At 53.1% G+C, this 25,408-nt stretch overlaps 1 protein-coding gene across 1 annotated transcript; it reads right to left on the reverse strand.

Moving 5' to 3' along the window:
* Nucleotides 1-21,843: 21,843 nt before the first annotated feature.
* On the reverse strand, nt 21,844-23,253 carry HES2 (hes family bHLH transcription factor 2). Its single transcript, XM_065421481.1, has 4 exons — nt 23,158-23,253; nt 22,897-22,992; nt 22,495-22,588; nt 21,844-22,124 (listed from the first exon to the last, which is right to left on the reverse strand). The coding sequence occupies exons 1-4, from the start codon at nt 23,251-23,253 to the stop codon at nt 21,844-21,846; spliced, it is 567 nt and encodes a 188-aa protein (XP_065277553.1).
* Between the last annotated feature and the right edge of the window lie 2,155 nt (nt 23,254-25,408).

Below are 25,408 nucleotides of genomic sequence, written 5' to 3' on the forward strand. Positions count from 1 at the left end.
GGCTGGGGCTGGGACGGGGGGGGGGGGGAGGAGGGTCGCCCCCCGGCCGCCCCCCGCTGGACACACACACACAGGGGCTGGGACGGGGGGGAGGGTCGCTCCCCGGCCACCCCCCGCTGGACACACACACACAGGGGCTGGGACGGGGGGGGGAGGGTCGCCCCCCGGCCACCCCCCCCTGGACACACACACACAGGGGCTGGGACGGGGGGAAGGGTCGCCCCCCGGCCGCCCCCCGCTGGACACACACACAGGGGCTGGGACGGGGGGGGAGGGTCGCCCCCCAGCCGCCCCCCGCTGGACACACACACAGGGGCTGGGACGGGGGGGGGAGGGTCGCCCCCCAGCCGCCCCCCGCTGGACACACACACAGGGGCTGGGGCTGGGACGGGGGGGGGGGGGAGGGTCGCCCCCCGGCCGCCCCCCGCTGGACACACACACACAGGGGCTGGGACGGGGGGGAGGGTCGCTCCCCGGCCACCCCCCGCTGGACACACACACACAGGGGCTGGGACGTGGGGGGGAGGGTCGCCCCCCGGCCACCCCCCCTGGACACACACACACACAGGGGCTGGGACGGGGGGGGGAGGGTCACCCCCCCTGGACACACACACACAGGGGCTGGGACGGGGGGGGAGGGTCGCCCCCCGGCCGCCCCCCGCTAGACACACACACACACAGGGGCTGGGGGCGGTTCCATCACACACCGGGGATACAGCTCGGTTCAGTGGCTCTCAGCCCCCGGCCCTGCACAGCTCGGGGCCGCGGGGGGCTCCCCCGGGACAAGCCCCCCCCCGCCGCCAGGCGCCCGCTGCGCACGGGCAGGTGCTGAGGCAGGGCCCCTCCCCCGGCCCCAGCGGCACAGGGACGCCGCCCGGCCCAGGCCCGTTACCTGCTGAGCTGGATGGCGGCCGGGCCGGCGCCCGCGGGCCCCCGCGCGGACATGGCGGCGGAGCTGGGCACGCCGCGGATGCACTTGCAGCCGGCAGCGATGAATGGGGACGGGGGCGGGGCCTCGGGCCCCGCCCCCCAGGCACTGGCCCCGCCCCTGTTGGCTCTGAGCGCCCAGGAGCCCCGCCCCGCGCAGCGTGAGGTCATGGTGCTGCGTCATCACCTCCACGTTGTGACGTCACAACCGCGCGGGTTGACACCACACGTGCTCCTTGCCCTCCCAGTCGTTTTGTACGTGCCTGGCCCCGTCCGGCAGGCTTGTGTGCCCAGCCCCTGCCCTTTCCCATAGAACGGGAATAAGGGATAAAAGTGACACCCTTCAACATTTGGGGGGGGGGGAATCCTAGTCGTTGCCCTAGATTTACTCGTGATCCCCCTTCCCTGCCCTGGTTTGCATAGAGAGACAATCGTTTTTTTTTTTTTTTTTAAGAGCTATCAGTCAACCGTGAGAAGTAGGATAGCCAAGGAGAGATTTTATTTGGCACCTAAATTAACTGGCTTCCTATTAAATATTAAAAAAAAAAAAAGAGGAAAAACTCCACAGCACAGTCAGAGAACATAAAAATGAACCCTGGGTGAAATTCTGCACCCTTTGCTCAGCTACTTAAGGGGAAAGTCAGCAATTTAGGATCCATGATTAGCTCCTTTTAGAATGCAACCCTAACTATGGAAAGACTGCTGCCTTCATAGTAATTAGATATCAGACACCCAAACACGGGGCAGGTGGTTTCCAGAACACTCACAAAGAAATGGGCCTTGCTCTGAACTGCTTAGAGTCCAACTCTAGAAATGGTGGGAGAGTAAAGGCTGTCTACGCTGGAAACTCCCACTGGCACAGTTCAGTTCTCAGGAGTGTGGAAAACCCACCCCCCACCAGATGTAGTTAAGCAGACCTAACGTCTGGCGTAGACAGCATTAGGTTGATAGAAAGGAGGTAGATTAACTACAGGAACAGCAGAACTCCTCCCGTCACTGGAGCAAGTGTCTATATTGAAGCGCTACAGCAGTGCAGCTGCAGCTATGCCATTGTAGGGTTTTAAGTGTAAACACAGCCTAACCCTGGGGGGAAGGGATGAGAAGGAGGCATAGTCATGAGGACCCACCCTTACGCTGGTGTGATTCATGGACCTCTTGATCATTCCATTACAGGTAATGTTTTAGTGGTAAATTGCCTCATATAGCAACACAACCTCAGTCCCCATACAGCGTGTCTGTCTATCTAATCAATGTATCTGTCTCTCTAGCCAATCCATCAAAGGTAGCTATTGAGGGTACTTGTCACTGTGACTTCCAGGCACCAGTGTCCTTTGGCAGCCCTACCTCTCCCCCCGCAAAGCCCAAATGTGGAACAAGGATACAAACTGAGGAGGACACAGACAATTCTTCATGCAGGAGAGTGAAGATGGTGTAGGATTCTTCCCTGTGGTGTAAGTAGCTCCAACCCATTAGTCTTTATATCTGATGTAAAACGTGTCAGCCATAAAAATGAAGGGAGAGTAGATTTGTGTCACACCTGGGTGGCTGGGACTGCACCAAATGACATGTGAGAGGCAGGACTGCAGTTAAACAATTTACAACTAGAGCAGATTAGAAAATTTTCACTGAAGCAGGTTTTCATCAGACAAAATTATTTCAACAAACCCAGCTTTGTTTGTGTAATTGTCTCCCTGTCCATGCCATTTCCCACCAAACAGAAATTCCAAGTTTTGACCAACTCCATTAATAACACAAAATTGTCATTCTTAGAGGGGAGTCAAGTTCTGGCCCTGCTCTCCTCCCCCCACTGAAAGGGTGGCAGTCGCCAGTCATTTTTCAGCCAACGTGGAGTGCAGGGAGCTACTTCAGGTGATACGGTCCAACAGAGACACCTAGAGTCGGATCTCATACCTGTGTGAAATGTTACTGCTGCCATCTGAACTGTGTGACCTGTGCTCCCAGGATACAGAATGATCTCATCAGGGTGAATCACAATGCTCTGGTTCCAAGAACAAGAAATAAAAGTGAATGATTCACTCTGGGTATTAAATTCCTGCCACTCCAAGTTCTTGAGTGGTTTCAGGAAAGTCACCATACAGCTCGGGGCTGCCCTTCTTGGGATTAACTTTTCAGATCACAAGTCAAACACTAACAAGCTGCTTCTGTCTTTTCTTGGAACATAGCAACACGACCCACATGACTAGAACCAAGAGTGGGAATTTAATGTTCTTAATTGTCTGGCAGACAAAGAACACTACTACGTAGGAATTCCAAATTGAAAGTCATTAATTGCTTCTTGGTGTCTAGCTGACCTATCGTCATTTCATAACTGACACCAGTTTTCAACAACTAGGAGGAATAGCTTAGAGACTCCATTGACTTTAATGGTGTTATTCCAGTTTCACACCAGTACGAGAGCAGATTCTGTCCCTAAGTGCACTTGGTGCTGAATTGTCATTGTTGAAAGTGATTGAAATTTGATTTCAAACTCAGAGATAGCAGGAATATGAGGTGCCATGTAGACTTGTTAAGCATTCCTGCCCAAGGCCTAAACGTGTACTAGAGACTCATACTCCGAACCATAACACAGGCAGCTCTATAGGGATTCAGCATCAGGGAGCAGGTGAAGACCAGAAGAAAGATTGTGTGTTTATATTTCCAGAATGATAACTGGCCCCTGCTGGAAAGCAATGTGAAGGACAGTAGTATTATGCTCTCCAGATCCTCAGACTGGCTCATTCCACTATGACATCTTGTACATGGCCACAAAAGAGACCAACACACAGTCATTTTTCCAGAGTTGTCGTTTATATTACAATACCAATAGCATCGGCATTAGTTACCAGCCAATTCTGCAAGCCTGGCTGAGTCTGGGTAATGATCACTCTTACAAGTGAGCTGTCCACCGACACCAGTGCAACTAAGTGCTACTTACAGTGACTAACTGTTGCAGAAATGGGCCATAAGGTGACTGAATGGAACAGATTTTTAGAGAAATAATTAAATGGATATTTCCATCTAAAGCTAATGTCTCCTTCCAAACATTGCTGGGAACTCTCCCTTTCTGCTCATCTCACTCATATTAGACTCTTGTAACTGGACTATGAAATGACGAACACCATTCCCTCCCTCTTCTCTACATTTCTGGGGGCTTGGTTCACCACTACTTTACTCCAGTTTTACACCAATGTAACTCCAGTGGGGTACCACCGCAGTGAACCAGGCCCTGCAGTTAGAACATTTTACTTCTGTCTAACAAGTATGATCCCTGGGCAGAAGAGAGACCAGGGTTTATGATTATTGTTAGCAGCTAGTTTATAAGTACTTGCCCTCTGCAACTCACTTGCACAAGTTTAGCTTTCTTGTGCTACGCTGTATCCTCTGCAGCAGCAGCAATGACTTGGCAATCTGTCTCCATCTTGTGTTAAAACTGCACTTCTCTTCCATGTCTATTTGTGGATTTTTCTCTGCCTCATCTATTATTTAAGGACAAAGTGGTTCTTGAATTTTCAAAAATGCCAATTATTTATACTGATTCATGGTTGGTCTGATTTCATTTGCATTAGGACGACCAGACAGCAAGTGTGAAAAATTGGGACAGGGAGTAGGGGGTAATAGGACCCTATATAAGACAAAGCCCCAAATATCAGGACTGTCCCTATAAAATCAGGACCATCTGGTCACCCTAATTTGCATGGTTTGCATTTTATTTAAGACTCGAAGAACATCAGTGGAAAGATCCATGGGAAAGAAGCAGAACCTACACCCCTCACAGTATATCTGCCTATGTGCCGGTCTAGCTTACTGCTTTGCACTGCTGCCTAGCACCAGAGTATTTGAGCGCCTTCCATGGAAAGTGACAGTTAAGTCCATGGAGTCTCTGACACTTCTCACCTTTGGGGTAAAAGCTCTGCATGGGGGAGGTTCTGAGTTTGTACATTTTATTCATGTACTTTGGGGGGATTGGCTGGGCTTTGGGGGGCACAAGGGGATCTTCCTCTCACTTACTGTTTCAGCTGAATGCCAGGAATCACCCTGGGGTCTCAGCATGTCAGTCTGTTCCCAACCCTGGAAAGGGGAGAAGCAAAGAATTAATGTGCTTAGTAACACACAGCTCCACAGATGGACTAGGCATTGGCCTAACTTCATTCAGAAAATCAAGTTGCCTGAAGTAGAGGGAGTGAAAAGCTTCTGGGATTTATAGTGGCACAGGGAACTGGCAGCCTTTGTGAAATGAGTCAGTGGTCTCAGCACACTTCCTATTGAGCAGCTGCCCATAACAGTAAAAACCCATTACCACAGGCCTCTTTACACGTTAGCAAGAGAGGCTGACTAAAACGCTGTGGGAAGAAAAGGAAGCAGCTGCCTCTCCAGAGCTCTGGCATGGCTCCTGGGAGCCACCAGCAGGAATTCTGGCTCCAAAATCTAGTATTCCTCAGAGGGCCTCCAGCCCCAGTCCCTCAGTGCTCTTGTCTAGGGCGCCTGTGGGGGCTCAAGGCAGGATCTTGCCCTTGGTTAGGCAGATACTGAGCTAAACCAGAAGGATAATCATAACACATGAGAAGCAGGAGAGGCCAGTGTAAACAGAGGAGAGGTCGTCAGAGTGAAGAGATCCAGAATTTCTGGCTTGGGAATGGCAGGAATGAAACAAATCTGCACTGGAGAGGCAGGAGGGAAATCTCCCAAGTCAGCAGCTGTAGGGAATCTCCAGGAGCATCTCAAAAGGCTAACTAGTCTGAGCAGCGACTGGAGACTGGTACTGTGTATTCTGGTTAATTGCCAGGCAATCAAGGGGGGGGGGGGGGAAATCAAGAATGAACCGTAAGCTGGCCTGGGAAATAAAATATTTATAGGGAATCAGCCATTCCTCCTGAAAATAGGAGAACTGTCTGACAGTGCAGCTGATACAGTGCAGAGGGTTTGGTTAGAAGTGTTGGATGGAAGTGGGGGGTCCTGTATCTGCTTCTTGGTAGCTACTGGGATTCATTGATTGGTGGTGTGGTTGTGGGGAGGACTTCAACACCCAAGCACCAGGAGGAGAGGAGATGGGTATTTTCAGAAGCCCCTCCTTTGGGAGTTGACTCTCAACAATGCATATTTCAGGGATCAATCTGAAAAGCTGCTGGTTTTCCCTTGACTTGATAGAACATGCATTATCTCACTAATCCATCTCACCCAAGTGTTCGGGGCACCCTAGCATTGCATCTTCATCAGAATGAATCATAATGCAGTAGGATAAAATACACAAATCTATGCTGAAGTCACCTAGAGAAAAAAGTGTGGTATTTCTACGCAGCATGCCAAAGAATCAGAGATGTGGGCCACACAGAGAAAGATATTTTGTACTTAGATGCACCCCAACATAGGGGACTTTGCATGCAAACCCTTTTGTGATTAAAGCAAACAGCTTAAGAATTATAGATAAATTAAATGCCAAAAACCCCTTGAGCTGGGGGGGGGGGGGAAGGTCCAGAAATAGAAAGGTGAAGTTTCCAGCAAAGTTATCAGAGATGTGTCCCATATGGCATGTGTTTCACTGGGGGGCTGTAGAACAAACAGTAAAACATTAAAGTACATTTTTCTTTTCTTTTTTTTCCAACCAAAAATCCTGAGAAGACATGTTATATGCACAACCGGGTGAGTGAACATACTGAACTTTCCTCTGGGTTTCACAAGGAGATTTACAGATGTAAAGAAAATAGGGAAAAGTAAGTGAGTTTCAGTGCAATACGGCACATTTAGCCACATGAGAATAAAGGGACTCTCTGCCAAGTCTGCAACCTTACATGCTAAGTTGTATTCTGTCATGTCTTATTGTTATACCTACAGGGAACTCATGAGCAGTGCTAATTTGCTGCAAAACATTCCACATTAAATGTACTTTTCAGGTTCCATTTTCAGTCCCACTGCAAACAAATGTCATTGAGACGACCGGAAATACAATTTCTCCTAATACTTAAAGAAAGAGCCTCCACTAGGTGTGCTTGCAAAGGAACATGTCAAATTCTGCAACCTGCTGAACCTTGGAAGTGCCACATCTACTGTACTGTGAGTCATGTATCAAATCTAAATCGCCAGGAGCTCTGGCAGATGATTCTCTACAAATTGCCAGATCTCTCTTCTGGCTGAATCACTCAAGGAGAAATTTGCCCACTGGTTCCACCCGTCTTACCAAACGTGGCCAGCTCGTGTCCTGATTGACAACACCTAGAGGCTTACTGGTTAGCATGCACTCAAATCCGCTGTGACTGTCTGGACATGCAGACTTGCTCTTACACAAATTTTCCTTCTATAGGGAATGAAATGGCACCATCTAAACCTTTTAAGCAATTTACCAGTCTTATTACATTTCATTGGTTATCAGACCATTCTTGGAAGGGCACACACTTACAATCAAACCCAGATTGTCAAGACTTAGTGGCCAAAGGGATTTGGCCCAGATCACATAGTGATTACCAGAGCCAAGAACTCCACCCAGGAGTCCCGATTCCCAACTCTGGCCCCTGCTCTAATCACATTCTATCCCTAGGTTATAATGCATTAGCACTTAACAGAAAGCATAGAAAGCCTCACTTTTCCTCAACAAAAAATTCACACTGTTGCTGTCACTGTTTCAGCTCCACGACTGATATCAATGGTGGCAGTGCTAGTGCAGACAGGGTTCCCGCAGGCATTTTTACCACCATGCTCAGGGAGGTAAAAATGCCAGCATCTGATCTATACTAGGGCTCCCTCTACTGCTACTCCAGTGGAGCAAAATTGGTGGCAGCAAAAGAAAGGTGAGGGAGGAAAGCTAGTCTAGATAAGGCCAAAAAGTCATTTAACTGCCAGCAAACAAAACAGGCTCAAGAATGATGCAAGCATAAAGGGAAAAGCAATCCATGTAATTGAGATTCTAGAGGGACCAGACCCTGGTGGATCATTGCACCATCAATGCACACATTGCTTATCAAAGAAACATCCCAGACCTTGACCTTTTCCAAAGCACCATTAGCAGACCTGGCTTTATCTGCCTTGCAGGGTTCACTCTAGTTACAGGCAAACTAGGCAGCTGCCTAGGCGGGCATATTGTCTCGGGCAGCCTCTGACTGCATGACTGGGAGAAGAGACCATTACTGAGACTTTAAAGGTGATCAGTGAAATTTCTGGCCTACCCACCTTGACAGCATCTCCCTGTCACTCTTTCACACCTGGAAATCATTGTTAAAAGGAAACACAAATGCAAGGCTCATTCTAAATTTCCCACGTCTCGCCTTGTGTTAGACGAGCAGAGGCGAGGTGTAATTATATCGTTTGAGTGCCCTTAGGGCAAGCTGACATAGGCTTCATGCTCCAACTCATTACAGTTTGAACTCCTGGAGGGATCTCATTTGTTAAAGCTGTTTGCATTGAGTTTCAGATGCATTAATGGATTATGAAAGAGACACCAGACCGAAACTGTGATCCCAGCTCCACCCGCAGGCTCAGGAAGACGCTGTCAAGCTGCAGGGGTTATGCACGGAGACGGTGTGATGCTCATTATAGGAGTTTTCCTGGCAGGAGATTTCCGGGTCAGCCTCCAACTTTGTTCCTTTGAACTTCAATTTTTTTTATCCCTTTGCCCCATGGCAGGAGCTGGGAACCCACTGATCTTCCTCCCCACACTTCAGGGCATAATATGGCAAAGGCTCTGGCTTAGCAATGGGAAAAGTTCAGACTACTCTGGAGAAGCACCCAAAAATTCCAGCACTTCCCTGAACTTCAGCTAAACTTCTCCAGCGTCGGCTTGGGGCTGGAGGCTCCTGAAATTGGGTTTTGTCTGGAGATTTCTACCACTTCCATTTCTGGTCCAGCTGGAAACTAGCCAAGAAAACATCCCAGCATTTCAGACCCATGACCAAGGTTTAGCTCAGGTTTGGTTCTAAACCCCAGCACAGGTTTGGGGGAGGAGTAGGAAGCCATTTTCCCTGACACTTGTTCTCCTGCCCCTAGATCACTGGGATCATATGGGGATTGGGGCTCGCTCTCTGCATACCAGCCCAACCCCCTTCCAACGAAAGGCCTGCAGGAGGGGAAAGAAATCCCTGTGATTTCCCCCACAGGAGTCAGGTTCATATCTCCTGCGGAACAAGTAGGGGCTTCCATTCCCCAGAACCAGGGGAGCACAGAAATCCTTGGGGACCCAGGCCATCAGCACGGGGACCCCAAAGCCCCTCCAGCTGCCTGGAAGTCCAGCTCCATAGTGCTCAAGGAACTCCCCTGCTCAATGCTCTGCAGGAAGCCACCCCACACCAGTCACTGCTGCTCCCTGGGCAGGATGCTGGGTAGAGGGGCACAGACGTCCCTCGACCCCCTGCCAGCTCATCTCCCCACACACACACAGGAGCCCCAGGAGTCTGGTCACAGAGACAGGCCATGCTGTGGTAGCAGCTGGCTCCCCCGGCCCCAGGAGTGGATCCCGGTGCTGTGGGGACAGTCACTTCCCAGGTATTCGCAGACGTGCTAAGAGGCTCTTGCTTTGTAGCCCTTCCAGGGAGCAGTAGCTGCAGTATCTGGAGCCGGGCTCAGCGGTCTCCGCGGCAGGTTGAATCCAGGCCATGCAGAGTGGGCAGGTCCCTGGGGGGCAGGGTGCTGGGCTGGAGCTGCCCAGCAGGCAGAGACACGGCACTTTCCAGCCAGTGCTGCTGTTGTGTGTGTTACAATAGGACCGAGAAGCCCCCCCAACCCCAACGCGCAGACCCATCGCAAGAGGCAATCCCCACGCTGAGGAGCTTACAATCTGCACAGCTCTTCCCAGGCCTGCGTCCCATGGGCTCTGCAGTGGATGCTGATCAGACAGGAGCTGGGAACCCAGCCGCCAGATCCGTGTCTGATGAGCAGTTCCGGTGCAGCATTGCCAAGGTCTCGCTGGGATTTGTGTGCGGCAGGAGCTAGCCCGTGACACTGCTCTGCCCTAGTGCTGCCAAGTGCAGTGCTCACCTGTGGCTTCCTGCAGGCGCCTGGCTGGAGCGAGACGCGCACACCCAGACACGTGTGTGTGTCTGGGCCAAGTCACCTCACTCCTTTCCCACGCTGCTGAGGCGGTAATCGAAAGGCTTGTTACCAATCCCTGCGGTGCCTGAGGCATGGCCCGGAACCCTGGAAATGTCGAGCGAAACTGCTTACTCCCTGGGAGCCACCGTGGGTGGCTGAGCTGCCTCTCTGTGCCGCAAGTCTGGGCAGCTCTCCGGAGCCCTGCAGCCCTGAACAGAGCGCCGCTGCCACCCAGGAGATCCCCTAGCCAGAGACAGACAGACACTCGGCGACAGAGCCAGACACACAGACAGACACTCATGCTCACAGACCCACACGTGCCCCTCTTTTACAGAGGCCGAGAGAGAGCCCCAGTGCAGACAGGAAAGTTCTGGTTTGTCTTGACATTTGTCCGAGCTGTAGGAAATGAGAGAGGGTTGGAGTCCTCAGTATATGGAGGATTCCCCCAGTCAGAGTGCAGACTCCACATGCATTCAGTCCGGGTGCAAGTGCGTGCAGCATCATGGATATTGATTAGATGTCTGCAATCCCATTGCCCCAGGAGGTCATAGCTGAATGGAAAGAGGGCAGGCTGTAACCGTTCCTTTTCAGTGGAAGTCTCGCATGTGGACTGAGCGCACTCCATGGGATTGCAGAGGTGGTTATACCCAGTGACGGACAGACGGATTGTAGAGTTTATTAAAGGAATATAAGGTCAAATTCTGCTCTGGGTTACAATAGGGTGAATTCAGAGTATCCCCCCTGAAGGCAGTAAGATACGAGATAGAACTTGGGGCAGAATTTGCCCAGTTAGCCCCAGTAATGAGCTATTTACCCATCTTATGCACACCTAAAGAAACTCATATTTTGACCTCTCCCACCCTTTGCCAGAGTCAGGCTAACAGGTGCAAACACGCAGTGCATCTGAATTTGGCAGGCAGCACTTCAGAGAAGCAGTTTCACTTGTACATTCCTTTATTCCTGCACAATCTGTTTGACCTTCTGGATCATTTGTGCAGGGAGAGAAATATCCCAAGAGTCTTCGGATTAGGTGATTGTGGGGCCCTGGGCCAGAGCAAGTGGGGGCCCCTCCCCAGCCCCCCCCAGCGCTCCTGCCAGGGAAGTGGGGTCAGTGCATGGGGGCTTCCTCTGCCCAGCACTCCTGCCAGGGAGCGGGGACTTGTTATGCTCAGCCCACCTGGAGCTCATGCTGGGGAGCGGGGGTGGGGGCTTCCCCCCACTCCCCAGCAGGAGCTCCAGGCAGAGCGGGTCAGGGGGGCGCCCATTTTTTGGGGGGGAGGCCCAGGGATGGGGCCCAGTGGCTAATCCGCCACTGGCAGGAGAGAACAGAACAGCAGAAACCCAGTGACTGTCCAACAGGGAGGAGTGCGGCTGCATTGCTGTTGACATGTGGTGTGTGGAACAAAACCTCTGTTTTATATTCCAGCAATATAGTCCTTCAGTACAGAGCCCACATCACACTATCCTCTCAAGGGATGCAAAGAAATCCTGAGCTAGGAGCTGGGACTTGGTGGCCTCCTTTGCAGTGTGTGTGACAAAGGCTCACCACAGGAACAAACCTGTGTAAAATCTGGGTTTGCCTTGGATGCTGGGTAAAAAGCAGGAGCCAGAAAAACAATAAGGATGAAATATTCCTGCAGAAACAGCCTCTCCCTGGCTTGGGAAGATTCCCAGCTGTCAATTTCCAGGGGAATATTTCAGATTCCCTGGGAGAGGCTGAACATTCAGCTGGGAATACCAGTCACGTCCCACAGGTCACAGCTCCAGGCAGAGCTGCCGTGCCTGCCGGTCCAGGCAGTGTGTTGGGCACTGGCCTGCTGTATTGATTTAGTTGGAGTTGGTCCTGCTTTGAGCAGGGGTTGGATTAGATGACCCCCTGAGGTCCCTTCCAACCCTGATATTCTATAGGGCTCTTGGGCTGGCAGAATAAATGGGCTTTGTGGTCTTGCTCCAAATAACTGGCGGCATTCCAGACACACAGGTGACTCCGGGATAAATTGTCAGCGATGTCACAACCATGGCAGACATGCCTGCGACCCCCAGCACATGGCTGGAGGTGACCTCTCTCCTCAGGGGCTTTGTATCAGCAGAGGAGGTGGCGCTCCCCATTTCTGGAGAGTACGTGGTCTTTTGTGCTCTGATGATGAAAGTTACTTGGCCTTCAGCTCCATGCCTTGTAACGCCACCCGAGGCCTCCAGTGGTGGCCTCTCCCTGCCATGTCTCATTGTTAATTAAGGGTTTCCATTGTCTGCAGAAACACCCTGCACTGAACAAAACCTTTTGGCTAATGAGTCTGAACCCCCACTAGCGTTTCATTGTCAGAAATGATGCAACTCCCAAAGCAGCAACAGAAGCACGGTCAGGCCTAGGGAAGATGGGCTAAAATTCCCACCATTTCTCCCCTGGCTCAGCTCTGCAGGTGTCCACAATGGGGCCTGGCTTTCAAAGGTGCCGAGCACCTACCTGCAGTTCCTCACAGAGTCAGTTGGAGTTTTGCATACCCAGCCCCCCTGAAAGTCAGGCTCAGATTGAAGAGATCCTGAGCATGGCATTTACATTGTGAGCAACAGCTAGTGTCCTGTCTGCACTAAGGCCTCCAAGATTGCTAGCGCTAGTGGTAGCAACCATGGGAATTTTTTGCAGAATTTCTCCTGTGTAGACAAGGCTAAGACACAAACACTCTGAACAGACAAGGAACCAGAGTTCAATCTGGTAAAACACGGAGGTGTTAACTTTCTCCTGGCAGGCTTCTCTCTTCCCCCCCCCCCCCCCCCCCTGTTTGTCTTAGGTTGAGCAATGGCTTTGCAACAGGGCCTGGTTTTCAGGAATGGGTGGAAGTGATGAGAACAACCCGTAATTAAGTTAAGCTGTAGTTGATGCAGTTACTCCGGTAGGTGCTCAGATTTTCCCAGTGGTTAGTGAATGGGAACTAAAGGATGGGGGTTCCCAGTGCTCTGGTCATCCTTTTTGGGGGGTAGAGGTGCTTGGAATTTACAGGTGAAAATCCACACAGAGGGAATGATTGGCATGTTCCCTGTTCCATCCTTCTCCCCCCACCAAGGCTGCTCGCAGGAAAGTAGGTCAGTCACCTGCCCTAGGAACGATGACATACAGGGAGATGTACAGATGGCAAGCTAGCACAGGAGAGCTGTGCTCCTCCGACCATTTCAGATTTGAGGGTCTAGTTGTTCACTCCTGGGCTGGCAGAGCCTGGCGTTTCTGAGGAAGAAACCTTGGGGCAGGGAGGACAAATTTAGCATCACTGTGCTATGAGACTGCTGGCTGATCTAGCGTACAACGGGCTCTGGCCAGCCTGTCCCAACTGGCAGGAAGATGGTCTGGTGCAGGACCTGGGATGGATGTGGTGGGAGAGGATGTAACCTGAAGAGGAAGAGATAGATGCAGGGACCAGTGGCCATGCATGGAGTGACTGGGTGACTCCTGAGTTCCTGCACACCTAGAAAACCTTGCACTCCAGTACTGCACTTGGGATCATTGGCACCATTGTGAATGTTCATGTTAGAATCAGAGAATCTCAGGGTTGGAAGGGACCTCAGGAGGTATCTAGTCCAACTCCCTGCTCAAAGCAGGACCAACACCAACTAAATCATCCCAGACAGGGCTTTGTCAAGCCTGACCTTAAAACCTCTAAGGAAGGAGATTCCACCACCTCCCTAGGTAACCCATTCCAGTGCTTCACCACCCTCCTAGTGAAAAAGTGTTTCCTAATATCCAACCTAAACCTCCCCCACAGCAACTTGAGACCATTGCTCCTTGTTCTGTCATCTGCTACCACTGAGAACAGTCTAGATCCATCCTCTTTGGAACCCCCTTTCAGGTAGTTGAAAGCAGCTATCAAATCCCCCCTCCTTCTTCTCTTCTGCAGACTAAACAATCCCAGTTCCCTCAGCCTCTCCTCATAAGTCATGTGCTCCAGACCCCTAATCATTTTTGTTGCCCTCCGCTGGACTCTATTTTTTCCACATCCTTCTTGTAGTGTGGGGCCTAAAACTGGACACAGTATTCCAGATGAGGCCTCGCCAATGTTGAATAGAGGGAGACTCTCCCTTTGTAGGCCCTGAGTCTCCAACAGCCTGCTCAAAGTGGTAGTTGTGATGCTGGCAAACCAGGTGCCAGCTCATGCCAAGCCCTGCCTCAGGTGAACCCTGACAAATACCTGGCTGGAATCAGTCTGGCTCACCTGTGTGGTAGCATTTTTAAAGTAGGTGTTAGAACGATAAGAATGGGTTTAGACTTTATGGAATGCTTGTGAGTTGCTGCCTGCGTTAATCTCACTGGTAACATTGGTATCCCATGTTGTAAGGTAATATCTGAGTATTTGCTTTGTAACTGTGTAAATCACCAGACAGGAGAGAGACATTAACTAGTGTGAAATGCTGAAGATGTTACGTCCAGCCTGACCAGACAGGCCCATGGCACCACATGGACTAGAGTGGAAAATTAAAGAGGACAAGAGACTTCATGTGGGGGAGGGAAGAAGTAAACAATGAAGATGAATCTTGCAAGTGAATTCTGCCCATCAGCGGAGTTGACAGCACGAAGCAGAAGGGGGGGTGGGAAGAGGGAATAAAAACCCATCACAAGAAGGAACTGGATCTTTATGCTACTTGGGCTCTGGGGGGGAGGGGGCAAGGACAAAGCAGCATAAGCAAGAGTCCCCCAGTGCTTAGCCTGGGTTAGCCATAAAGAACTTGCTTATTAGAGATGCTTCTATTTCTTTTGGAAACATAAGATTGTGTTTCTCCATGTTTACCTGCTTTAACCCTGTCAATAACTGTTTCCTTTTCCTATATAATAAATCCTGATAGAGAATCCGCTGATAAACTGAAAGTGGTCCCTTTGGTGTGAGATCTAAAGTGCAATTGACCTGGGGTAAGTGACTAGTGCTTTGAGACTGGGAGTAACCTGAATTATTGCTGTAAGCCTTGATGTAAGGGACCTTCTATCACACAGGTAAGATTAGCCCAGGTGGCAAGACAGACAGGAGTACCTAAGGGCACTGTCTGTGACTCACGGTTAGGCTGTTTTGGAGCCTGAAGAGTTTACGCTTGATAATTGGTTGGTGAAATCCAAGTACAGAACTCACCACTAATTTGGGGTTTGTGCCCTGGTTCTTAACAGCCTGCCCTGAGGTTGGTATTCATGCTCTTGAATCACCCCAGGGCAGCTTGACAGTAGTACAAGCTTTCTACTGGTAAATGGCAATGAGCAGCCATCCTTCTTAAGGGTAAAGAAATAAGATGATCAGAGAACATTCAAAGCTTCTGAGAATGATAAATTCTTAACCAAGTGCTAATCCACATTAGAACCATTCACTGGTGTCTGGCAAGTGGGCTGTGTCCTCTAACAATAGGTAGCATTTTTTGCTTCAAAACATTTTACCAACATTAATTAACCCTCACAACACTGCTGGGAGGTAGGCAAGTCTCATTCTCCTTTTACTGAGGCAGAGCCATTAAGTGATACCAACACCAGAGAGGGAAATCCGTGTCAAAGCTGGGGTTAGAACTCCTGTGTTGCTGGCTCCCAGATCTGTGACTGAACGAGGAGTTTGCAGCGCATCAGTAAGGAAGCTCAGCAGCAACCAGCTGTGTGGGCTGGATTTTTCCTCCCCATCATGGATACATAAGCGCCTATGTTATTTACTGGCCAGGAGCAAATCAGTCAGAACTCAGTCTAAAAAGGCTCTGCATCTCCCATGTACCCAGAATGGGGGTTATCTTCAGGCAGGCAGATTGTATGGAGCAATTCATTGTTGGGAGTGGCTGCCAGCAGCCTACAGGAGGAGGATCTCTCTCTGCATTTCCAATCAGCTGTTCAAATACCTGACTGTCTAGTGAGCAAGCAAATTCAGAGATACCCATAGGGGAATTCTCCCCTGTGTCTAGGTCACTTTCTCAAGCTCTGCAAAGATACCATTTCTAGGATGTGAATGCTCTAAAGCAAAATATCATCCCACATGAAATGTTACTTGGCCAGCCAGGGTCAGTCTGCATGGAGAGTAGCTATTCTAGCCTTCACCATGGTGCCCTGCATTCAAATGGAATAAACACTCTCCTCTCAAAGATATCAACTCCTCTCATTGCAGAGCCCAGCCAAACGCAAAACCCTCTTACTGGCTTTTATTTGATAGCACCTGCACTGAGCCCAGCTAGGGGAGATAGTTAGGGCTTGATTTTTCAGAAGCCCTGAGCACCTTTAATGCTACCTGGAGCCAAAGGGAGCTGCACATGTTCACACCTCAGAAAAAAAAAAAAAACAGACCCTTGGTGCATAGTCAGACAGTAACTCAATCAAAGCAAAAAGAACAGGAGTACTTGTGGCACCTTAGAGACTAACAAATTTATTAGAGCATAAGCTTTCGTGGGCTACAACCCACTTCTTCGGATGCATATAGAGTGAAACATATATTGAGGAGATATATATACACACACACATACAGAGAGCATGAACAGGTGGGAGTTGTCTTACCAACTCTGAGAGGCCAATTAAGTAAGAGAAAAAAAAACTTTTGAAGTGATAATCAAGATGGCTCAGTACAGACAGTTTGATAAGAAGCAAGTGTGAAAATACTTACAAGGGGAGATAGATTCAATGTTTGTAATGGCTCAGCCATTCCCAGTCTTTATTTAATCCTGTGTTGATTGCATCCAGTTTACACAAACTAGATTGTGTCTAGTTTGCATATCACATCTGGGGCTCACAGGTTTGTTATTTATCCCAGTAGCACGTAGAGGTTCCAGGTGAGATCAGGCCCCTGCAGTGCAGGGTGCTGTACAGCCTTCCCCAGACAGCTTGCACTCAGAATACACCAGCCACACTAAGGGTGGGAGGATCCTTATTGCTGTGTGCAAGTGCCCTGCCTGTGGTGCTCTCCTGCAGCAAGCCTTGACATCACAGGAGCACCTGCCTCAGTTTCCCCTTGTTTGCCCATTAAGGGGCAGCATCTCAGTCTCCGATATAACGTCTCATCTCTGGGCATAGTTTATTCACATATGCCAGCTCCCCACACCTTTGTAGTAACACCACTCTTGACAAGCCCACACTGAACATACAAGGTATAACAGTTCCTCTCTTCAGGGACAACACCTCCAGGTCTCCTATCCAACAGTTAATAGCAGCACTGTGATCCCCATCCCTTTTACCCCGATCCAGGGCCTCATCCTCCAGGCTGCCCACCAGAGAGTGACCACTCTCCTGACTCTTACCACAATCCCCCCAAGAGAGGGCCCCCACTCTGTTCCATTCCCCAGACCACCCTGTCTGAGACTCCTACCCCTGCTCAGAGCACAGCCCTCCAGACACAGCCTCTTGCTCCAAGGCTCAGCTTCCCCCAGCCTTTTGTCCAGGGCCACAGGTTGAACCTTCCACTCATCAGAGGACCCCAACATCAGTCAGTTCTCACCAGCAGCTCAGTTTCAGACCCCATCCAAACTCAGCTCCCTCTTCTACATCTCCTGTCCCTTTCTCCCAAGCAAGTCTCAGCAGCACTCACCCATTGCTTTCTGACTCTCCTGACCACCACCAACACCTCTTTCCCTGCTGAACTCCTCACCCTATAGCCCAGATGCCCTCTTTTAAGCTCGATTGGAGGGGTCAGCTGACCAGTCACAGGTGCACTGGCCTCTTCCCTCTTAAAGGGCCAATGTCACCCTCTGACATCCCATTTGACAGGTGAGGAACTGAGTCCCAGGGTGGTGGAGTGATTTGGTGTGATGATCTGGGGAATCTGTCTGTACAACTTAAGATATTGTGCAGTTGTCCTTATGAAAACTAATGTAACATAAAATGCCTCTATGTCTAGATGTATCCACCATTGCTGACAAGCCTGAAAGTATGTTTCTCCCAGACTAGATAATGGAGAGTAGTTAGACGTAATGACTATTCTCTGACAGGTCAATAGGTATACTAAGGACGTTGGCTGGAGCTGGGAAAAGACACTTCCTCCAGCTTGTCGGGGGGGGGGGGGGTTAGAATTGGGGGGGGGATTAACAGCAGCAGGACAAAGAAACCAGGTGTTGATGGTGGGACTATAAACTCAAGGGACTCACAGACAGATACAGGAAGCTTTGGGCAGGAGAGAACGAGATGGAACAGGGGTTGGATTTAGCCTTATTGGAACCAACCAAGGTCAGAGAAAGTGAACTGCCCTAAAGGGAGAAAGAGGCTCCCTGGCTCAGAACTCAAGCCATGAGCTGCAGCAGAAGGTCCTGGACATCTCAGAGGATGCCAACCTAAAAAATGCTGCAGGGTGGTGAGGAAACGGAAGCAGGTAAATGCCCAGAGGACGTAGATCAGTGTATTTCTTATGTCCTTAAAGAAAGAGCAGCGATGTTGTGGAACCCTGTGTGGAGGCTGTCGGTTACCCTGTGGACCCAGAACACCCGCCCGCCTGGAGATCTGAGGAAGGCTGTTTCAGCCACGGGGGAGCTGAGGGTCAGCAGTAGGAACAGGAGCTAGGCCGTTGAACCCAGGAGGAACTCTGCACCCAGGGACCCTGCCTGGACTCGGTTCAGACTCCAGAGGCTTAAAGCCCGCAAGACCCAGTAAGATGGGTACCCTCACAGCAGCCTGGTAAGATGCCAAGAGGGGGCGTTTGACTAGATGTGTGGCACTTGGCTAGGTTCACACAGGGACTGAAGACACATCCCTGTCCAGTGCCTTAAGCACAAGGCCGTCCTTCCCCACACACCGTTACAACCTCCCCGAGACACCTGAGAGTCCGGACACTCCTTGCTTCCTTCACCCTCCCCTTGCGCCTGGAGAGCCTGAGCTGGTAGCTGGGTTACGTGCAAGAGCTCATGAAGATACTGACCCACAGGCTAGTTCTGCAGTATGGATGGGAGCAGCACAGAGAGGGGAAATGTTTTCAGCCTGACATGCAGCTGTTGCACCTCCTGCCCACAAGCTACATGGGTGAGCGTTACATGGAAGCCGGGGGTTGGGCAAGGCAATGTGGGGAGAGCGAATGGCCATTAACCGCCCCTAGGATCACGTGGCTCCAGTGCTGCTGCTCGGCACTGATAGAGACACAGCTACTGCGCCAGCCGCCTGCCGTTGTGGGCAGAGACAGAGGCGATGTGTACCTGTGAGCAGAGAGGTGCAGGCGGTCGATGTCAGAACTCTGGCCTGTGCATGCAATGTGGGGTGCCCCATCTCAGCTCCACGCTGCCTGGAGGAGAGTGTTGGCCCAAGAGTTTTCGGAGTCATTTCCCCTCACGTGGGAGAGGAGGAGGTGATGGGTCTGTAATTAGAAAGAGGAGGAATGACGTGGTGGGTTGTGGGGTCTGCAGCTCAGGTCCCTGGCACCATGTGCAGTCCCAGGTGTGAGGACTCTGCTGTGCCCCAGTGTAGAAAGCCACAGCATTTGAGATCAGCTCCTCTGCATTTTAGGTGGGTGCCTGGTTATGGGAGGGACTAAAAACTTCTCAGGCCTGGACAGAATTTGACTCACTCTCCAGAAACTCAAGGGCTTGGTGTAACTTTCAGATTCCCTCCCCCTCTGCCCTTGGGCCCAGCCTACTAGGGCAGGTTGTTTGTCTGGTTTGTACCAATCTACTTCCTCTCATAAAGAGATCTGCAAGTGTCTGCCAGCTCCAGGCCTGTCTAGCTGGAAGTGCTTGCATACCGAGGGCCTTGCTCCCCAAAGGAAGGGGTGGTCCATCTCCTCATAGCAAGTAGAACAGGTTTATGCCACTGCCACTCCCCTGCCCTGCCATGGCCACGTATTTGCAAGAGTCCCCCAGGAGGCAAATTCAAGGCCTGAAAAAGGTTCTGGTTTGCCAATCTGCAAGGTTAGGGACAAGACCAGACATGACCTTAGTAGCTGAACAACAGGGGAGATGCCAGAGCATTGCATCAGGAAGAGAGTTTGTGCTGCAGCATGTTGAAGTAATTAGCATGATGCCTGGGCTGAAGCTGGACTGAGGGGCAGAAGCCACACAGACACATTCATGCAGGTAGCAGGATGCTGCTGGTGTTCGATGCCTTCTCCTTTCGAGAGCAGGTTGGAAACAGGTTTGCAGGACTGACTTTATAGTAAACGGGTTTCACATCTGTACTAGGATAGGCTAGGAAAAGTCTTCCAAAGAAAAGAATACATTTCTGTGAACACAGCTGCTGGGAATTTTAATTTGATTGAAATTAATTAGCATTTCCAACTCACCCCAAAGCTAAGCAGCCATCTCTGCTACCTTTCGAGGCTCCTGGACTCCAAAAGGGCTAAAACTCCCATTCGTGAACCCAAAAACTACAGAGAACCAAAACCAGCATGGAAACCCGATGAGTAGACAAACTGTTCAGGCAGGCAGTGTTCCACCTGAAATTGCCAGGCCAGTTTTTGATTATAAAAGAGAAAACCTTGGGAGTTCTGATTCAGAAAAAAATAATATCTACAAGTAACCTTAGAGCTGAGAAATTGGACTTTAACAGTGTGATAATAATGTGCACTAGGGGGAAGGGGGGGAAGAGGCAGGCTTGCATCCAAAGCACTTAAAGGTGAGTAAGTATTATCAGCCACAATTTACAGCTGGGGAAACTGAGTCAGATAAATGCCAACATTTTCAAACTTGGGTGCCTCAAGTGACCTAAACAAGGGGCTGATTGTCAGCAGTGGTGGGCCCCCACCACCAGCAGGTTTCAGTTTCTTGGATATAGTCATGCACTGAGCCAGTGGCAAAGCCAAGCTGAGATCCCAGGGCACCTGACTTCTAGCCCCAATACAAGCTGCTGGACCACAGCGGCCCCTGTGTCAGAGGGGGTCAGCAGCGAGGCGGAGGGATTCCCAGCAATGCTGACTTCCCTTGTAGCTTCCCTGTTAAGTACTCCCCCTCCTCTGTTCTAATCGGACGGAGAACTTCTAGTGGCCAGTGATGGCCCCATTTGCAGTGGAGCAGGAGTACTAGGCCCTGGCCAGCAGATTCAGACTCTGTACCGTGCTCTGAAGATGGAAAGTGCTGAGTATGATGCTAGCTGCCCCCATCCCCAGGTGCCTGTTTCGGTCCCAGGAGGAACATCCCCATGCAACCCTCCGCCTCTACGAACCGTCACTAGACCCATCCTCTAGCCAGAGGTCATGTGCATCCACCCCAGACAGGCACTAGGCCCAGACTAGTGTCCTGACCCGGATACCGCGCAGCGATACCTTGGCATCCAGCTGGGTGGCAGAAGTGTCAGTGGAGGAGGGCAGCCCTGTCATCCCTTGCTGGTGCCGCGGCTCAGTGGTGATTGGTGCATGTGGGGAGCCATCCACTCGCCGGACCCAGAACGGGACAGGTGCCCACGCTCCATCCACTTAACTTAGTGCCAGGGATTGGCCATCCTCACAGCAGGGGATTTGCTGTGCCAGCAGCAACACGCTCCCCATGGCCACTCCAGCCCTGCTCCCCTCCATGCTGAGCGCACCTGGATGTCAGGAGCCTCCACAGGCACTAAGGGCAACTTAGGACCTAGGACCTCGGGCTGTCCCCTGCACGGGGTCCCCCACCCGGCCTGCAATGCAGAGCGCGACACGGCTAGCTCATGCCCAGGCACCACACAGGCCAGGTTGCTTCAGTCAGAGCATTTTATTTGTATGAAAATATAAAGTGTCTCCCGCATATGAAACTCTAGTGACTCCATAGCAAGGGCCAGTCGGCCTCTGGCCAAGCAAGCAGTGTGCAGTTCAGAGGCCCAGGAGACACCCCTTTGGGTTTACCAGGTTCCACTTCACCCCGCTGCCTTGTCACCCGCACTGGGACCACGTGCTGAGCCGCCCAGGCCCAGGCGGGGCTCTGGCACGGGCGGTATATGGTATTTACACTGGAAAGGAAGAGGGCGATCAATGTACAAATAAATAGCTGGGCTCCCCTATGTACAGGCAGAGGTGTGCAGAGTCCGCCGCTCTACCAGGGCCTCCAGATGCCTGGATTTGCAGCTTGGGGGTGAGGGGGTGAGATCTCCCGCAGCCCCCTGGCCGGGCTGACTAGCACTGCCCTCCGCCAGGCTGGGCATGAGTCCGTGGGGCTGCTGCAGTCCTGGCAGCTGCTGGGCTCAGCGCTGGTCCTTTGCAGGTGCTCCAGCAGGTGGCTGCATGAGTCTCTGCCCAGGAGGTGGGACTTTGCCAGCAGGCTGGTGAGGCGGGACAGGCAGGCTCGGTATCCTTCCCGGTAACTCTCGGCGGGGTCTGGAGGAGAGAGACAGCGAGTCAGTGTTCAGCCGCGGAGTCAGGGCTGCCTTGGCAGGGGGGCTTGGCCAGCCCATGGCAGGGAGAGGCCCTGACTGCACCCTGGGCCCAGTCCCAGCAGCTGCAAGGGGAGCGTGCCCTGGCACGGAGAGGGGCCAGGGGCTGCAGCCGCAGGTGAATAAAGTCAGATACTTGGCAATGGATAAAGGAAGGGGGACTCCGGGGAGCTGAAGGAACACGTGGTCTGGCTGGGGGTTCCTGGGGAGGGAGGGGATTCTCCGGACTGAGCGATTTGAGGAAGGGCCGGCCCTGTCGCCGGCCTGGGCCCGGCTGCGAGCAGGTGTCTGGGCTGGGAGGAGGCAGCACTCACCTGGGACGGGGGGGGAGGGGGCGGGGATCTCCTTGAGGAACTGCACGGTCATCTCCAGAATATCCGCCTTCTCTAGCTTGGAATAGCGCGAGCTCTGCGTGGGGAAGCGACAGGTTAGGCGGCGCCTGGCCCGGGCAGCACAGAGCGCAGCGCGGTGCCGGGCCGGAGAGGCACAGGACGTAGGGCGCAGGGCGCAGCGCAGTGCCGGCCCGGAGAGCGCAGGACGTAGGGCGCAGGGCACAGCGCGGTGCCGGGCCGGAGAGGCACAGGACGTAGGGCGCAGGGCGCAGGGCGGTGCCCGCCCGGAGAGGCACAGGACGTAGGGCGCAGGGCGCAGCGCAGTGCCGGCCCGGAGAGGCGCAGGACGTAGGGCGCAGCGCGGTGCCGGCTGCTGGTACTCACGTCTTTGCCAATGAGCGGCAGGATGAGGGTCTTCAGCTGGTTGAGGCTCTCATTGATGCGGGCTCGTCTGCGCTTCTCCATCAGCGGCTTGAGGGTCTGCGGGCACACAAGGGCACGGGTCAGTTCCGGTGCGGCGGGGGCACAAGGCGGGCGCGCGGGTCAGGCCCAGGGGCTGAGGGGGTTACATGGGGGGTGCGGAGGCCGAGGAATGTGGGGCGGGATCCGAGGGGACCCCAGTGCTAGAGCGCGACCCTCGCTCACCTTCCTCAGCTCAGCGGCCTCCCCGGTTTTCCTGTGCGCCCCCAGCCTGGAGCTGTAGCTCTGCGCCGCGTCGGGCGCTGCGCTGCGCGGGGACATGGGTCCAGGGGCAGGATCGCTGGGAGCTCGGCCAGGCAGAGCTGCTGGGGGTGGAATCGTTGCTCCCAGCCGGGGCTGGGGCTTTTTATGGAGCCGCCTCTGCTGGGCCCCGCCTCTTGCCTTTGTTACAAGGCTGGGGAGGGACGCCCGGGGCAGGGCTGGCTCCTCAAGGAGGCCCCGCCAATTAACAGCCGCCCCATCTGCTGGGCCCTGGACTCAGGGCAGTGAGATCTGGGCACTGGCTGCAGCTACGCGCGCAGCCCGGCCCCTCACCTGCCCGGCTCTGCTCTGTGCGCCTCGCGGGTGCCAGGGAGCCCCGCAGCCCCCGCACTGGCCCCAGTCCCAAAGCCCGCGCTAGCGTTCGGGTGACTCTGCAGCGCGCGTTACACACCGCCTGGGAAAGCGTTCGGGACTGATGCGCCCCCTTCCCCCCCAGACACACACACAGACACACACACCCCTCGCTGGACCGATGCTGGCAGCAGAGGTGTGCACATACAGGCCCGTATATTCAGGGTTCCCTCTCCTGACACGTGCTACGCGCACGACTCTGTGCACGCGTCTCCGCCGTTTAAGAGGCAGGTGGACCCAGTGCTGACACAAAGCTCGTCTCGGGGAGCCACCCTGCCTGCCTCAGCTCCCAGCCCCGCCGCTGGGACCGCCCGACACGCGGGGCCCCTGGCTGGGGGCAGGTTTGCGCAGCATGTTGCGAGTCCGAACGCGACAGGCGCTGTGGGAAGCTTTGCTGCGCGGCCCGTGTTATCCCCGGGGCCCCGCGGACTGGAGCTACCCACGCGGCGCGCTCCGCGCAGTGACCCGCGGGACCAGTGGGCCGCTCCCTGGGTGGGATCTCGGGGACGGCGGCGTCTCTCTCGGCTCCCCAGGGGCGGGACGGGGGGGCACAGAGGCGGCTGGATCGCCCCGTCGCAGCCCCCGGCCCCGGCTCCCGCCCGCCCGAGCTGCTGTCCAGGGTGCTGAGCGCAGGGCCCCGCACGAACCTCCGGGTGGGGCCGCTTCAGGGACCGTCTCCCGCCGCCCTGCGGGGCAGCCTGCGGCTGAGGCTGGGTGGTTCCGTCCCTGCCCGAGCTGGGAGCCGGGCTCTGGCCGACCCCCCCCCCCCCATTAGCCGCAGGGAGTCAGCCCCAGTCACCCCCGCCTGGGGAGCGGGCAGGGGCAGCAAAGGGCCCTGGTGTGGCACCGCCGGGCCGTTGGCCTCCCGGGGGATGAGCTCGGCCCAGTAGGGCTGGGGGGGGGGGGGGACTCAGTCGCTTCCAAAGCAGACGTTCAGCGGAGCTTCTAACACAACCACCTGCTGCCCCGCGAGGAGAGAGCCCGCCCCGCGTCCCCGGAGCCCAGGGGCCTGTATTGCTGGGGCGGGGGCAGCCTCCTAAGGACGGTTAGCGGATGCAAAGCCCCTTATTTAACTGCTACCAGTGAGCCGGGAGGCACCGGGTCCCGCACCTGCAACCATGCAGCCAGGTGCGGGTGTCCCTTAACCCCTTCGTGCCAGGGACTAATCTTTACAGGGGAAACCCCTTGTTTGACAGTCTCTTATGGTACCAAAGTGCATTAACCGCCCTTCTGGGGGGAACAAAGGGGCTCTGAGCTGCTGCTGCTGTTTGGCCGGCCTGGCCTCTTTCTTTTAAAGACACAGCAAGGCTGAGTTACTGGCAGAGGGAGAAGAGAATAGGACAGACAGGAAAGGCAGCATCTGTCTTTAGGGCTTTCTTTCCTGAGGCCTAGCTGCTGGGAAATGATAGGCCCAACCCAGCACAAGGTCCTATCAGCCACTGGCAAACTCACAGATTTCTACATTTTCAGGCCAGAAGGGACCATTGTGATCATCTAGTCTGAGCTCCTGTCTAATACAGGCCGGAGAACTTCCCCAAAGAACTGCTAGAGCAGATTTTTCAGAAAAACATCCAACCTTGATTTAAAACTAGTCAGTGGTGGAGAATCCACCAGGACCCTTGGTAAATTGTTCCAGTGATTAATTGCTCTCACTGTTAAGAATGCACCTTATTTCCAGTCTGAATGTGTCTAGCTCCAACTTTCAGCCATTCGATCTGGTTATGCCTTTCTCTGCTAGATTGAAGAGCCCATTATTAAATATTTGTTCCTTGTGTAGGTACTTACAGATAATAAACAAGTCACC

This window comes from Emys orbicularis, chromosome 22 (assembly GCF_028017835.1).
Source record: "Emys orbicularis isolate rEmyOrb1 chromosome 22, rEmyOrb1.hap1, whole genome shotgun sequence".
Taxonomy (NCBI): Eukaryota; Metazoa; Chordata; order Testudines; family Emydidae; genus Emys; species Emys orbicularis.

What these genes read in the sequence shown, in the direction of transcription:
- HES2 (XM_065421481.1), bottom strand. Translation starts at nt 23,253, where the DNA reads ATGTCCCCGCGCAGCGCAGCGCCCGACGCGGCGCAGAGCTACAGCTCC. An exon ending in AGGCCGCTGAGCTGAGGAAG is followed by an intron (nt 22,993 to 23,157) that starts GTGAGCGAGGGT and finishes GTGTGCCCGCAG; the next exon opens with ACCCTCAAGCCGCTGATGGA. An exon ending in TGCCGCTCATTGGCAAAGAC is followed by an intron (nt 22,589 to 22,896) that starts GTGAGTACCAGC and finishes TTCCCCACGCAG; the next exon opens with AGCTCGCGCTATTCCAAGCT.